This window comes from Suncus etruscus, chromosome 6 (genome assembly GCF_024139225.1).
Source record: "Suncus etruscus isolate mSunEtr1 chromosome 6, mSunEtr1.pri.cur, whole genome shotgun sequence".
Lineage (NCBI taxonomy): Eukaryota > Metazoa > Chordata > Mammalia > Eulipotyphla > Soricidae > Suncus > Suncus etruscus.
Window position 1 is genome coordinate 45,352,125 of NC_064853.1, and position 16,996 is coordinate 45,369,120.

Sequence of the window (16,996 nt, forward strand, 5' to 3'; positions counted from 1 at the left end):
GCATAGTGGGCAGGGCAATTGCCTTGCATGCAGCCAACTGGGATTCTATCCCTGGCATCCCCATATGGCCTCTGTCAGGAGTAATTTCTGAGTGCACAGCCTGGAGTAACCTCTTAGTACCACCAGGTGTGGCCTCAAAACAAAACCAAACTTCTGGAATTTCTTTCAGAAATGTATGACCAGAAAATACAACAAACAAAAATATTTATGACTGATAGTGTGAGGCTCTCAGGGTGTTTTAAAATGCAAGGCTATCCAAGCCAACAGTCTTTGGGACAATGAAATTATAAGAGCTGTTCACATTCAAAGTAGATTCTCTCAGAACTAGGCTAAGTTGATGAGACAAAGGAAACAAAGCTAAGGAAACTCTAAGGAAACAAAACTCAATCCATAAATTAAGTGGATGGCTAAAAATCCTCATATGGGGAAATCTGTATTTTCATACATAACTATATTCTCAAAGGTTAGGGTGTGGGGCCGGTGAGATAGCATGGAAGGTAAGGCATTTGCCTTTCATGCAGAAGGTCATTGGTTCGAATTCCAGCATCCCATATGGTCCCCCGAGCCTGCCAGGAGCGATTACTGACCATAGAGCCAGAAGTAACCCATGAGCACTGCTGGGTGTGACCCCCCCCCCAAAAAAAAAAGTATGTAAATAAAGCAGGGCTAGGGGGGGGAAAAAAAGCATGGCACAATAAAATACAGAATTATCTAGTTAAGTATAGCCTGTTCCCTAACCCTGATTATCCAAATCTCCATTGTCAGAGTGATAGGTGTTTGCCTTGCGTGACTAGAGTTCGATCCCAGGCATGCCATATGGTCCCACAAGCATCAATACAAGCAATTCCTGTGAGGAGTAATCTTTAAGCATCATCAAGTGTGGCCCAAAACAAAATATCCAAATATCCAGGGTCCGAAGCATATAGTTTACCTTGCAAATGGCCCACTGCGGTTTGATCTCTGGCACCCAATATGATCCCGAGATAACCAGGAGTGATTTCAGATTGCAGAGCCAAGAGTAAACTCTGAGCACTGCCGGGTATGACCCCAAACAAAAATCCAAATCTCTTTCTACATTTTAAAAATAAACAATAGGGGCCAGGTTGTTTGCCTTGCATGCAGCTGACCAGGGATGGACCCGAGTTCTATCCCCGTCATTCCACATGGTCCCCTGAGCCTGCCAGGAGCAATATCTGAGCACTCCCCCAAATAATAAATAAAAGTGGAAGTGTGTGGCTAAAGTGATAGCACAGCAGTAGGGCATTTACCTTGTACGCTGCCAACCCGGGACGAACCTGGGTTCAATCTCCGGCATCCCATAGGTTCTCTGAGCCTGCCAGGAGTGATTTCTGAGCAGAGCCAGGAGTAACTCCTGAGCACCTCCGGTTGTGGCCCAAAAACAAAAAACAAAACAAAACAAAGTGGAAGTGGAAGTGGAAACAGAAATTATAGTCCAGTGGTAAGGTTTTGCCTTGTAGTTGACCCAGATTAGAACCCTAGCACCACATATGGCACTCTGAACTTTGCCAGGCATGATTGTATAGCAAGAGGAAGTCCTGAGCATAAGTGAGGTGGCCACTCTTCAAAAAAAAAAACAAACATATTTTGAGCATCAAAAAATTAATCAAAGGGCCCGGAGAGATAGCACAGCGGCGTTTGCCTTGCAAGCAGCCGATCCAGGACCAAAGGTGGTTGGTTCAAATCCCGGTGTCCCATATGGTCCCCCGTGCCTGCCAGGAGCTATTTCTGAGCAGACAGCCGGGAATAACCCCTGAGCACCGCCGGGTGTGGCCCAAAAACCAAAAAAAAAAAAAAAAATCAAAAAAGGGGCCAGAAAGATAGCACAGTGGGGTAAGGCGTTTGCCTTAGACGCAGAAGGACGGTGGTTTGAATCCCAGCATCCCATATGGTTCCCCGAGCCTGGCAGGAGCATATTTCTGAGCGTGGAGCCAGGAGTAACCCCTGAGTGCTGCTGGGTGTGACGACCCCCCCCCAAAATAAAAATATGTGATCCTGTGACCTTGAAAAGCCAAGTGCAGGGGTTGGAGAGATAGCATAATGGTAGGGTGTTTTCCTTGCACGCAGCAGAACTAGGACAGATCTGGGTTCGCTTTCCGGCATCCCATATGGTCCCCACCCCTCCAGGAGCGATTTCTGAGCACCTAGCCAGGAGTAACCCCTGAGAACCACCAGGTGTGGCCCAAAACCTCCCCCAAAAAACCCAAAAACAAAAGTCAAGTGCATCTTCACTTATTTTAATTAAGGACCCCAATTTTCTTGCTGCACTGGGGTTGCCTGCACCTGCACTGGATCCTGCAAATGTACCTCCTGCAAGAAAAGCTGCTGCTCAGCTGCTCCACTGGCTGTGATCATAGCAAAGAGGAACAGACAAAGTGAAGCTGCTGTGTCTGATGTTAGGCTACCAGGAAATTGGCCCCTGATGCAAACAGAAAATTCATTTATGTAACTGTCACCTACTTGCAACCATTTTTCCTATAAAATATGATTTTTTTCCTGGTTTTTGGGCCAAACCGGGTAACACTCAGGACTTACGTCTTGCTATGTGCTCAGAAATCGTTCCTGGCTTGGGGGACCATATAGGATGCCAGGGATTGAACTGAGGTCCATCATGTGGGTCAGCCACGTGCAAGCACACTAACGCTGTGCTACCGCTCCAGCCCTAATATGTGACATTTTTTTTTTTTTTTTTTGGTTTTTGGGCCACACCCGGTAACGCTCAGGGGTTACTCCTTGCTATGCGCTCAGAAGTCGCTCCTGGCTTGGGGGACCATATGGGACGCCGGTGTGTTGTTTTTTTTTTTGGGTTTTTGGGTCCACTCGGCAGTGCTCAGGGGTTATTCCTGGCTCCATGCTCAGAAATTGCTCCTGGCAGGCACAGGGGACCATATGGGACGCCGGGATTTGAACCGATGACCTTCTGCATGAAAGGCAAATGCCTTACCTCCATGCTATCTCTCCGGCCCCTATATGTGACATTTTTTAATGATTAAAGATAACATTTTGGGGCCAAAGAGAAAATATAGCAGGTAAAGTGCTTGCCTTGCATGTGACCAACCCAGGTTTGATCCTAAAGACCTCAGGTTCTGAGCAGCATATGGTGTGGTCTAAAAGTAAAAAATAGGGGCCCGGAGAGATAGCACAACGGTGTTTGCCTTGCAAGCAGCCGATCCAGAACCTAAGGTGGTTGGTTCGAATCCCGGTGTCCCATATGGTCACCCGGGCCTGCCAGGAGCTATTTCTGAGCAGACAGCCAGGAGTAACCCCTGAGCACCGCTGGGTGTGACCCAAAAACCAAAAATAAATAAATAAATAAAAAATAAAAGTAAAAAATAAAATTTAAACAAAACATTTTTATGGATTTTCTTTGGAGAACATGACAGAGAAAGAGGTTGGCGCATATTCAACAGTGCCCAGGGTTTATTCCTGACTCTATGCTTAGGAATCATACCTGGAAGTGCTTAGACTCGCAGTGGTCCTCAAACTATGGCCCGCGGGCCACATATTGTATTTGTGTCTGTTTTGTTTCTTCATTGCAAAATAAGATATATGCAGTGTGCATAAGAATTCGTTCATAAGTTTTGTTTTTACTATAGTCAGACCCTCCAATGGTCTGAGGGACAGTGAACTGGACCCCTGTTTAAAAAGTTTGAGGACCCCTGGTAGAGGATCAGATGCAGTGCCTCAGAGCAAACCAAACCAGCGTCAGTCTGTGCAAGGTAAGCTTTTTTTTTTTTTGGCTACTTCAAGCAGCTCTCAGAGTTTACTACTGGTTATGCATTCAGAAGTTACTCCTCGCAGGCTTGAGGGACTATATCGGATGTCAGGGATCAAACCCGGGTCACCTGCATGCAAGGCAAATTCCTACTCCACTGTAATAGCATTCTGTTCCAGCAAGGTAAGCATCCTAACTCCTGTACTATCTCTCTAGTTCCTTTATTGGTGTTCTTGTTTTTTTGTGTTACAATTGAGGTACTCAGGGATGGAGAGATAGCACAGTGGCAGGGCGTCTGCCTTGCAGCCGATCCAGAACTGACAGTGGTTCGAAATCCTGGCATCCCATATGGTGCCCTGTGCCTGCCAGATTTCTTCTTTTTTTTTTTTAATTTTATTTTTAGGTCACACCCGGCAGCACTCAGGGGTTACTCCTGGCTCTGTGTTCAGAAGTCACTCCTGGCAGGCTCAAGAGACCATATAGGATGCCGGGATTAAAACCGGGGCCCATCCTGTATTGGCCGCATGCAAGCAATCGCTTTACCACTGTGCTATTTTTTTTTATTTGTTTTTGTTTGGGGGCCACACCCAGGAGCACTCAGGAGTTACTCCTAGCTCTCTGCTCATTAATTGATCCTGGCAGGCACAGGGGACCATATGGGATGCCGGGATTCGAACCACTGAACCACCACTGGGTCGGCCACTTGCAAAGTAAATGCCCTACCACTGTGCTATCTCTCTGGCCCCTCCAAGAGCAATTTCTGAACACAGAGCCAGGAATAAACCCCTGAGCACCACCAGGTGTGAGCCCCCAAAAATAAAAAATTGAAGGCTACTCTCAAATTAGTATTTAACTGAATATAAATTAAAATACATATATGTATTTCTATTTTTAAATATGTGTATTTGTGTATATATACACATCTACGTTCTTTTAAACCTCACACTATGATCATTTCTTTACTTTTCTTTTTTTGGTGTTTGGGCCACACCTGGTGTCACTCAGGGGTTACCACTAGCTATATACTCAGAAATTGCTCCTGGCTCGGGGAACCACATGGGATCCAGGGTCAGCTGTTTTGGGTCGACTGCAAGCAAGGCAAATGCCCTACTGCTGTGCTATCGCTACGGCTCCTACTATGATCATTTCTTAAACTAATGCATTACTTAATCACTTAAAGAATCTCCCACTTGGAATCTTACTGCAATCTAATTCATTCTCCCCAGAGTCAGTTCAAGTAATATAAATTTGATCACATCATTCCTGAGTGTTAACCTCACAATGCCATTTTACTGGCATCAGGATAGAGTAGAGTCTAAATATCATTCTCTCATTGCTACTAATTCAACTAGCCTACTGATCTTTTTGCTTCTGAAATAATCATTCCCACCCTGCCAAAGGCAACTCCTATCCAGAAACAGCTCCAGGACTTGAGACACGGTACAGTTAGTAAGGCACTTGCCTCCAGGTTCTATGCTGGGCATATCCCTGTCCCTAAGCATTGCCAGTGTGGGTCAAAACCAAATAAAGATATGGAGCTGGAGTGATAGCACAGCAGTAGGGTAGTTACCTTAGATGCAGAAGGACTGTAGTTCAAATCCTACCCGAGCACTGCCGGATGTGACCCAAAAACCAAAAATAAATAAATAAAACCCAAACAAAGATAAAGAAAATAAAACAACAGCAGCCAAAAACAGTTCTCTTTTGGCTTAAAATTTAAGGCCTACACTGATGTTCCAAGAATGGATTCCCTACTAGCTCTCTGGACTGTCTCACAAAAGATATTCATCATTTTATTTATTTACTTACTTACTTACTTATATTATTTATTTAGTTTTTGGTGGCACTCAGGAGTTACTCCTGGCTCTGTGCTCAGAAATTGCTCCTGGCTAGATAGCCTGGAGATAAGGCGTCTGCCTTCCATGCAGAAGGACAGTGGTTCGAATCCCTGCATCCCATATGGTCTCCTGAGCCTGCCAGGGGTGATTTCTGAGCATAGAGTCAGGAGTAACCCTTGAGCGCTGCCGAATGTGACCCCCACTCCAAAAAAAAAAAAGAAAAAAAAAAAAAGAAATTGCTCCTGGCAGGCTTGGGGGACTATATGGGATGCCAGGATTTGAACCACCATCCATCCTGGGTCCGATGTGTGCAAGACAAATACCCTACTGCTCTGCTATCTCTCCAGCCTGTATTTTATTTCACTTACGGCTTTTGGGTCACATCCAAGCTGTGCTCAGGGATCATTTCTGGAGGGCTCTGGGGACTACACTGGGTCCTAGGGAATCAAACCTGGGTTGGCTACATGCACTACTTAATGTACTATTGCATCAGCCCATTTTATACTGGTTTCCAAAGTACAGAATACAAGATCAACTGTGGTTTAAAAACAAAAACATGAGGGGCCGGTGAGGTGGCGCTAGAGATAAAGTGTCTGCCTTGCAAGCAAGGTTCGATCCCCTGGCGTCCCATATGGTCCCCCGAGCCAGGGGCAATTTCTGAGCGCTTAGCTAGGACTAACCCCATGATAGTACAGCAGGCAGGGTACTTGCATTGCAAGCAGCCAACTCAGGTTGGACTCCCTGGCATCCTATAAGGTTCCTATAAGCGTTTGCCTTACATACAGAAGGATGATGGTTCGAATGCCAGCATCTCATATGGTCCCCTGAGCCTGCCAGGGGCAATTTCTGAGCATAGAGCCAGGAGTAACCCCTGAGTGCTGCCAGGTGTGACCCAAAAACTAAAACCAAAACTAAAACAAAACAGAAAAGAAATAAAATAAATAAAACAATCCTTAAGGTGTCTTTTTTTGGGGGGGGGGGGAATGTAATCCTATCAGGCAAATGAAGATATCAATTCATTGACATTTAATAAACTACATAAGAGAGATAGCACAGTGGTAGGGTGCTTGCCTTGAATATGCCTGATCCAGAACAGATGTGTCCCATATGGTCCCCCAGCCTGCCAGGAGTGATTTCTGAGCAGAGAACCAGGAGTAACCCCTGAGCGCCGCCGGGTGTGGCCCAAAAACCAAAAATGTTTTTTTAATATACTACATACATAATGCCTAAGTGGATTTACAAGGTCAATTTGTATTTTAAGATTTTTCTAGCCCTAGGGATCAAATCCTCATACATGCCAATAAGAAGCATGTGCTCTGGGACCAGAGAGTAGAGTGTTTTTGCCTTGCACAGGGCCAACCTGGATTTGATTCCCCTGGCATCTCATATGGTCCTCAAATCCACCCCCCCACCCTCAAAGTAAAAAAGAAACAGCCAGGGGCCGGAGCAGTGGTACAAGCGGTAGGTCGTTTGCCTTGCTCATGGCTGACCCAGGAGGGACCATGGTTTGATCCCCCAGCACCCCATATGGTTTTTCAAGCCATGAGCGATTTTTGAGCACATAACCAGGAGTGGCCCCTGAGCATCACTGGGTGTGGCCAAAAAACAACCAATCAATAAATAAAGTTTAAAAAAAAAAGGGAAAAGAAAACCCGCTTTGGAGGCCAAAGCGATAGCACAGTGGTAGGGTGTTAGCCTTGCACGCTGCTGACCCAGGAGGGACCATGGTTTGATCCCCAGTGTCCTATATGGTCCCTCATAGCCAGGAGCATCACCAGGTGTGGCCCAAAAAACAAAGTCTAAGCTCACAATGTACCCCCCCCCCCAGTGCTAGCATAGAGGGAGGCCATTTGCCTTGCACACGGCTGACCAGGAATCAATTCCTGGCATCTCATATGGGTCATTGAGCATGGCCAGGAGTAATCCCTGAGTATAGAGTCAGGAGTAAGATAGCACCAAAAGGGGCAAAAAAGTCCTGTTTCCCTCCCCTCCCCTCCTTCACTCCCCCTCCCACTCCCCCTCTCTCCCCCTGCCCCCTATATGTGAGAATGTGTGTGCACATGAGTGTGGCTGGAAATGTAGCTCAGTAGCAAAGCACTTGCCTCATTTGTGGTTGACCCTGGTTCAACAGTCCTTTGAACACCACCGGGAATGTCCCCTTGTCACAGGAGTAACCCCTTGTACCCCAAATAAATCACAGTCATTAAATAGCTCATTTAATCCTTCTCCCAACCCTAGAGAAGAGTAAAATGAGGCTCTGGAAATTAAGTAACTGTTGAAGAACTAATATATTATAGAATAAAATAACTAGAAAGAATATGAAAGGTCAGGCTGGAGTGATAGTACAGTGGGAGGGCAGTTCAATTGCACAAGGCCGTCCTAGATTTGATCCCTGGCATCAAAGGAGTTATCCCAGTGTATAGAGCCAACACTAACTCCTAAGCATTGTTGGGTGCAGCCTAATACCAAATTAAAAGAAGAAAAAGAATATGGGGCTGGAGAGATAGCATGGAGGTAGGGCGTTTGCCTTGCATGCAGAAGGACGGTGGTTCGAATCCTGACATCCCATATGTTCCCCTGAGCCTGCCAGGAACAAGTTCTGAGCAGAGAGCCAGGAGTAACGATGAGCACTGCCCTGAGCACTACCGGGTGTGACCCCCCAAAAAAAGAGAAAGAATATGAAAGGCAAGAACAGAGTCCTGAGACTTCCAGTTTGGAAGGTATAAAGCACTGGGCTTACCCACTGGTGTTCAGGGTAACATATTATATGCAGATCAAACCTAGGTTGGCTGTGTATAAGGTAAACACCCTACCTACTGTGCTATCATTTTTTTGGTTTTGTTTTGTTTTTGTTTTTTTTTGGTTTTTGGGTCACACCTGGCAATGCTCAGGGGGTTACTCCTGGCTCCAGGTTCAGAAATTGCTCTTGGCAGGCTTGGGAGACCATATGGGATGCTGGGATTCAAACCACCCTCCCCCTGCAGGCAAGGCAAACGCCCCACCTCCACACTATCTCAAAGTAGAAAAAAAATCCAGTTAAGACAGGCATCTATGTGGAATGCAAGAGATAAACCTTAAATGGAATAAAATGTTTAAAGTCAGTAAAAAAAAAAAAAAAAGGGCCTTGAATGCCATAACTTACATGTTACAATTTTATCCTGTAAATGATAAGGAATGGAAATTCCTAAACTAAAGTAAAAAAGTTCAGATAGGGTCCGGAGCAGTGGTGCAGCAGTAGGGCGTTTGCCTTGCACGCAGCTGACTCAGGATGGACCGCGGTTCGATCCCCCCACGTCCTGACCTATATAGTCCCCTAAGCCAGGAGTGATTTCTGAGTGCATAGCCAGGTGTGTGTCCCCAAAAAACGAACAAAATCAAAACAAAAAAAGATCAGATAGTCTGTCCTAGCAGATAGCCACAGAAGACTTATGAATGATATATTTACAGCACTTTTTTTTTGTTTTGGTTTATGGGTTACAACCGGCAGCGCTCAGGGATTATTCCTGGCTCCACGTTCAGAAATTGCTCCTGGCAGGCTCGGGGACCTTCTGTATGCAAGGCAAATACCTTACCTCCATGCTATCTCTCCAGCCCCTACAGCACTTTTTTATATCCAGTGTTTTATTTACTCTTCATTAACAATGATATTATCTACAGGAGCATCAAACCTAGGTAGGCTGTGTACAAGGTAAACATCCTACCTACTGTGCTATATCATTCTGATCACCTAAGCATAGCCGGGTGTGGCTCCAAATCCAAAAAAATAGTAATATCCACTTTGAAGAACCACTAAGATTAGACCACAGAATCAGAGACCAATGTGGATAAGCTCAGTGGCTAAAAATGCCTGTCTTGTGAATATGAGGCCATGAATTTGATCCCGAGTATCCATCACATGCACAGAGCAAGATTCCAGCAGTTTCTGGGATGAAGCAATAACAGCTCCAGGTTCAATCCACAGCATCCCATGTTTCCTGAGCACCAGGAATAACCCCTGAGTGCAAAGCCAGGAGTAACCCATGGGAACTGCCGGGTGTGGCCCCAAAACAAATTCAGTATAAACAGGCCAGAATTGGGGGCCCGGAGATAGCACAGTGGCGTTTGCCTTGCAAGCAGCAGATCCAGGACAAAAAGTGGTTGGTTCGAATCCTGGTGTCCCATATGGTCCCCTGTGCCTGCCAGGAGCTATTTGTGAGCAGACAGCCAGGAGTAACCCCTGAGCACCACCGGGTATGGCCCAAAAACCAAAAACAAACAAACAAACAAAAAACAAAAAACAAACAAACAAAAAACAGGCCAGAATTGGTAATGACGAGTTTGACTATTATCTAACACTCATGAGGTGATTAAAATGGATAAGAGCCTTTTGGGGCAGGAGACACCCAGTGGCTCTGCACTCAGGAATTTCACCTGGCGGCACTCAGGAGACGATATGGGTGCCAGGGATCAAACTCAAGCTGGCCATGTTCAAGGCAAGTACCCAACCCTACTATCTCTCCACCCCAGTAAGTACCTTTTCTAAAATAGCAGTTATAAACTGCAGGATAGGTAAGGGACAAAGCTGGAGAAAAATTAAACAGATTAACTTCTGGCTGGAAAGGGTTTTCAGTAAGAAAAGTTTTTTTTTTTTTTGGGGGGGGGCACACTGGTGGCACTCGGCTTACTTCTGGCTCCGCGCTAAGAAATAGCTCCTGGCTTGGGGACCCATATCCGTCCTGGGTCAGCTACATGCAAGGTATGTGCTACCACTCTGGCCCCCCAAGAAAGGTCTTAATATTCATAGCCAAAGCAACCTAGAAAGCAACTTTCAGTATCCTATTCAAATCCATAGATTTGATTGGTTAATTCAGTGGTTCAAAATCAACAAGAAGGGGGCTGGAGAGATAGCATGGAGGTAAGGCGTTTGCCTTTCATGCAAGAGGTCATCGGTTCGAATCCCAGCGTCCCATATGGTCCCCCGTGCCTGCCAGGAGCAATTTCTGAGCATGGAGCCAGGAGTAACCCCTGAGCACTGCCGGGTGTGACCCAAAAACCACAAAAAAAAAAAAAAAAAAAAAAAAAAAAATCAACAAGAAGGGTCAGAGCAACAGTGCAGTGGATAGGGTGCTTGCCTTGCAAGCAGCTGAATTGGGTTCAAGCCCTGGCACCATGTGCTCCCCTAAGTCTGCAGGAATAAGTCTTGAGCACAACAGGTGTGCCCGGCCCCCCAAGTCACCAAAATCACCAGGGAAAGAAAATTAGATTCTGGGGCCTGAGCAATAGTACAGCAGATAGGGCCTTTGCCTTGCACATGGCCGACTTGGATTCAATCCCTGACATCCCATATGGTCCACCAAGTACCACCAGAAGAACCCTGATCACAGAGCCAGGAGTAACCCCTGCACACCTGCAGGTGTGGCCCCAAAATAAAACAAAACAAACAGATTCTTTTAACTTATCCTCCTTATTAGAACCATTTTAGGAGCCTGGAGATAAGATATTTGCTTTGCATGTGGCTGACCTGGGTTTGCTCCCCAGTACCCCATATAATCCCCCAGCATAGCCATATGACCCCTGGGCTTAGATCCAGGGGTAAATAGCACAGGTAGGAAGACCCCCTTAAGACAAATTTTTTCTGGTCCTTTCTTGATTTAAAATTTCTACTGAGGGGGCCGGAGAGATAGTATGGAGGTAAGGCATTTGCCATGCATGCAGAGGGATGGTGGTTCGAATGCCAGCATCCCATATGGTCCCCTGAGTCTGCCAGAGAGATAATACAACAGTAGGGCATTTATTTGCCTTGCATGCAGCTAATCCTGAACGGACAGTAGTTCTAATCCCGGCATCCCATATGGTCTCCATTGCCTGCCAGGGGCAACTTCTGAGCGCAGTCAAGAGTAACTCCTGATCGCAAAAACAAAAACAAAAAAAACAAAATTTGATACTGGAGTGGGTAGGGTGTTTGCCTTGCATGTGGTCCATCAGGGTTTAATAGATAGCACTTTATATGGTTCCCTGAATACCACCAGGAGTGATCTCTAGAGCAGAGTCAAGAGTAAGCCCTAAGCAAAGACAGGTGTGGCCCAAAACCAAATAAATTAGGGGGGAAAAAAAAAAAGGAGTGGAGAGAAGAAAAAAAAGAGCACTTTATTTCCCATATTTCAGTTAGTACCATACTGAAGAACAGATCCCTATTTACTAGCTGTGACCTTTAACAAGCCATTGAACCTCTCCATGAAATCAGTCTCCACAGGGCCAGAGTGGTAGCACAGTGGTAGGGTGTTTGCCTTGCACACAGCTGATCCAAATTCAATCCCACCCATCCTATATGGTCCCCGGCAAGCCAGGAGCGGATCCCTGAGCTCAGTCAGGTAGGGTATTTGGGTAGGGTGTTTGCCTTGTGCACAGCAGACCCATGTTCAATTCTCAGCATCCCATATGGTTCTCCAAGCCTGCCTGAGTGCTGCAGGATATGACCCCCAAACCATAAATAAACAAACAAATAAATAAAATAAGCTGGTGGGGCTCAATGGGTTGAAGTGCATGCTTTACCTGCAGGAGGTCTGGGTTAAATCCCTATCATTGCATGGTCCCCTAGCACCACCATGAGTGACCCATCCCAAACACCAACTGAGGAGTAGCAGCCCCAAGCACTGCCAAGTGTGCCTCTCATTAAACATTCACACATGTTCAAAACATAATCAAAATAAAACCTGGCAAGTCTGGAGCAATAGTACAGTAGGTAAGACACTCGCATTGATACAGCCAACTTGGGTTTGATCTCTGGCATCCCAAATATTTGCCCCACCATCACCACCAAGTTATTCAGGAATAACATCTAAGGACCTCCAGGTTTGATCCCCAGATAAGTAAATAATAATATGGTAGACAGGGCTGGAGAGATAGCACAGCGGTAAGGTGTTTGCCTTGCATGTGGAAGGACGGTGGTTCGAATACCGGCATCCCATATGGTCCCCAGTGCCTGCCAGGAGTGATTTCTGAGCATAGAGCCAGGAGTAATTCCTGAGCACTGCTGGGTGTGAACCCCCTCAAAAAAAAATAATATGGTAAACAATAAAATTTTAGCTCCTTCCCTTTCAGGCACCTATTCCTGAAATTGAAAGCCAATATTAAGTCTATAACATCAAAATTCCTAAATATTCATTAGGACACAAAGCTACAGTTAGAGACATGCATATTCATTTTATCAGTCAATGTAAAGAGTTTGGAATCACCCTTTTACTGAGTGATAGGAATATGCTTGTCTTAGAGTAGGGAGACAGTATAGGGATTCAATGCACTTGCCTTGCATGTGCTGACCTAAGTTCGATCCCTGGGACCACTGAGAGATTGAATAAACACAGAGCCAGAAATAAACCTGGAGCACTACTAGATATTACCCAAAACAAAACAACAACAACAACGAATATGCTTGTCTTTTATTTATTTTTTGTGGGGGGTTCATATCTGGCAAGCTTTATTGCTGGCAGGCTTGGGAGATCATATGGGATAACAAAGACTGAACCTGGGTTAGCCATGTGCAAGATAAAAACCTACACGCTGAGCTATCGCTCTGGTCCCTATGGTGTCCTTTTAGTTTTTTTTTTTTTTTGGGGGGGGCCCACACCCAGAGGCACTCAGGGGTTACTCCTGGCTGTGCTCAGAAATCACTCCTGGTGGGGCCGAAATGGTAGTACAAGCAGTAAGGCACCTGCCTTGCCTGCTCGAGCCTAGGAAGGACCAGGGTTTAATCCCCTGGCGTCCCTTATGGTCCCCCAAGCCAGGAGCGATTTCTGAGCACATAGCCAGGAGTAACTACTGAGCGTCACAGGTGTGGTCCAAAAAATCTAAAAAAAAAAAGAAAAAAAGAAAAAGAGGAAGGAAGGAAGGAACCACGGAAGGAAGGAAGGAAGGAAGGAAGGAAGGAAGGAAGGAAGGAAGGGAGGAAGGGAGGAAGGGAGGAAGGGAGGGAGGGAGGGAGGGAGGGAGGGAGGGAGGGCGGGAGGGGGAAGGAATCACTCCTGGATCAGCTGCAAGGCAAACGCCTTACCGCCGTGCTACCACTCCAACCCATATACTTGTCTTTTTAAAAATACCTATTTTTAGGAGCTGAAGAAGCAGGTAGGATGGCTGACCCAAGTTCAATCCCTATCATCTCATGTGGTTCCCCAAAGCCCACCAGGAGTAATTTCTGAGTGCAGAGCCAGAAGTAACCTGAGCACCACCAGGTGTGGCCCCAAACCAAAACCAAACAAAAATGTGTTTTTTTTTTTTTTTTGGTTTTTGGGCCACACCCTGTGATGCTCAGGGGTTACTCCTGGCTATGCGCTCAGAAGTTGCTCCTGGCTTCTTGGGGGACCATATGGGACGCCGGGGGATCGAACCGTGGTCCGTCCTAGGCTAGCGCAGGCACCTTACCTCCAGCGCCACCGCCCGGCCCCCAAAAATGTGTTTTATTTTGCTTTATCTTATTTTGCATGGGGCCAAACCTGCATTACTACCTCTCCAGTGCCTGTACTTGTCCTTGTAACTGTGGCTTAATGGGAAAGAACTCACGGTGAACATTTTTTTTGAAACTTATAAAACCAAAACTAATTTCAAACACTTACCTTGGTATTTGTACTTTAATACCTTAATAATATGCCCTCTACAAGGTTCAGAAAGAAAGAAAATTTGGGGGCCGGAGAGATAGCATGGAGGTAAGGCGTTTGCCTCTCATGCAAAAGGTCATCGGTTCGAATCCCGGCGTCCCATATGGTCCCCCGTGCTCACCAGGAGCGACTTCTGAGCATGGAGCCAGGAGTAACTCCTGAGCACTGCCGGGTGAGACCCAAAAAAAAAAAAGAAAGAAAATTTGGGGGGGTGAGGGCCTTGGGCCAAATCCGGTGGTACTCAGGTATTACGGCTATGAAAGAAGATAGGGAGACGAAACCTGCATCTGCCCATGCAGCAAGTGCCATCCGTACCTGCTGTCCTACCTCCCATTCTGCTCCGGATTACTTTTATAGTGAACTGCTAGATATTTTCCATATGCTTTACTGCACTTGACATTTAAGAGAACTTCTCTGGAAGACAACTAGAAAGGCATAGGCCTAATTATAACACCAAGGATGACTCAAAAAGCATGGCCTTGCAGATCGATGGAATTTCTTTCCTCAGAATCTAAGATCTTACAAAACTCAATTCCAGGAGCTCAGCATAGCTCTCCCCTGTGCCCCAAACACACTGAGGAGGGGGGTGTTTTTTTAATTCAGTCTGCCATCCCATTTCCTTAAAACGTTTCGCTAGTAAAAAACAAAAAACAAAAAACCCACAAACAACAAAACCAACCCACCAAACTTTGCCTAGGGGGTTAAAAAAAAAAAAGAAGCAAGCAAATTCCCCCCACTTTTTTTTTCCAGCACAGCCACTAGAGGGCCAAGTCTAGGAGAATTAAGCGGCTGCCACCGAGGACTAGGGAGGGAGGGAGAGAGGAAGAGAGTCAGAGAGTGATCGCCGTATATTTTAGCCACGGTGTGACCTTGGATAAGTTACGTTTCCCCCTTCCCACGCCTCCGTTTTCTTGCTCCCCGAAACAGGGCTAACCCCAACCCGGAGATCTCCCAGGAGAGGGTGTTTTGGTTCTAAAAAAAAAAAAAAAAAAAATGGATGCCTTGTGAAAGCCACGGGGAACGATGCCTTTTCCTACGGCAGGAAGGAAAGAAGCACTTACCGAACTCCGGGAGGATGAAAACAAACAAACAAACAAACAAACAGGTTAATCAAAAACTACCACGGACGGGGCAGCAACCAGCCAGGAGCCCCAAAGCCTGCTTGGGAGCAGACAGCCCTTCGCTGGGAGCAGGAGGCGCAACAGGTCGCCCTCTTATTTCTTTCTATCTCTCCAGGCCGGGATCCAGCACACAGCCCAGGGCCGGCCCGGGAAGCTTTGGGGGCGCCGGCTCCCCATCCCCAAGGCGCTGTCAGTCGCTCAGAAACCGGGGAGCCCCTCTGGGCCCCCCAAGCACGGCGAGCCGGGGTACCTGCAGGCATGCAGCTCAGCCCGCCCTGTAGCAAGCCGGGGGCCGAGCGAGGCGCCTGCAGTCGGGGTGCGCCGGACCCGCCGTCGGGTGGGGTGGGTTTCGATCGCCGGCGACGGCCCCCCAAAAGCAAGGCGGCCGCGACCCGGCCCGCCCCACGCCGCGAGGGCGCGAGGAGCGAGGGAGGCGCCGCCCGGGCCTGCCGTTGGGGCCCCTTCCTCCTCCTCGCCAGCTCCCCGGGACGCGTGCGGCGGGGGCTCCCCGAGCACTCGGCGTCTCGGCCCCCAAACAGCGGCTCCCGCTCGGGCCCGGAACCGGCCGAGGGACGGGCAGGGAGGGGAGGGAAGGGAAGGGGCGACGGACTCCCGGCCTGGGGCTCACCGTGCTGGCGGGCGCCCCCACCCCGACCCCGCGGGCCGGCTCTCCTCAGCCTCCCGGCTCCGACCCCGCTCGCTCGAACCCCCAACGGCCCGCGCTGCCCCCCGCACTCACCCATCGCGGCTCTCCCGCTCGCTCCGACTCGGCGGCGGCGGCGGCGGCGGCGGCGGCTGGAGCGGTAGGTTCAGCAGACAATATGGCGGCCCCGCAGGACGGCAGCCCGAGAGGGACAAACTTAGTCGCCTCCTCGGACGCGCGAGAGAAACGAACGCAAATGCGTTCTCTGCTCCACCCCCCCTTCCGAGTCGGTTCGTTTCGCTCTGGAGCCAGTCCTTTTTTTTTCTTTAAAGAGACCGCACAGCTAAGGAAGGCAGGCGGGGTGATGCAGATGGGCTAGAGGGGAAATCAGGGCTGCACAGGGACTTCCCGGGAGGGAGGGAGGGAGGGAGGGGCAGTCAGTAAGGAAATTAAGTGAAGTGGATCTAGGATTAGTCTTCGTTTGGGTTTTGGGTTTTTTTGGGGTTTTTTTGTTTCCTTTTTTTTTTTTATCCTGAGGGCTGCTTCTTGCCCAGAACGGTATTTGTTTGTTTGTTTGTGTGTTTTGTTTTGGTAGCTAAAGCCTATCATCTGCATGGAGGTAAGGCATTTGCCTTGCATGCAGAAGGATAGTGGTTCGAATCCCGGCATCCCATATGGTCTCCCGAGCCTGCCAGGAGCGATTTCTGAGCTTAGAGCCAAGAGTAACTCCTGAGTGTCGCGGGGTGTGACACCCCCCCAAAATAAGTAAAAATAAAAAAATAAATAGGGCCCGGAGAGATAGCACAGTGGTGTTTGCCTTGCAAGCAGCCCATCCAGGACCTAAGGTGGTTGGTTCGAATCCCGGTGTCCCATATGATCTCCCGTGCCTGCCAGGAGCTATTTCTGAGCAGACAGCCAGGAGTAACCCCTGAGCAACGCCGGTTGTGGCCCTAAATAAATAAATAAATAAATAAATAAATAAATAAATAAATAAATAAATAAATAAATAAAGCCTATCATCTATCTGGAGT

General features: G+C 47.5%; 1 protein-coding gene across 1 annotated transcript in view; it reads right to left on the reverse strand.

Moving 5' to 3' along the window:
• Nucleotides 1-16,154, reverse strand: part of KPNA6 (karyopherin subunit alpha 6) — a 47,982-nt gene extending 31,828 nt beyond the window's left edge. The window contains exon 1 of the mRNA XM_049774784.1: nucleotides 16,062-16,154. Coding sequence (XP_049630741.1) covers nucleotides 16,062-16,065 — 4 coding nt within the window. The 5' untranslated portion in view covers nucleotides 16,066-16,154. The remainder of the gene's footprint in view (nucleotides 1-16,061) is intronic.
• Between the last annotated feature and the right edge of the window lie 842 nt (nucleotides 16,155-16,996).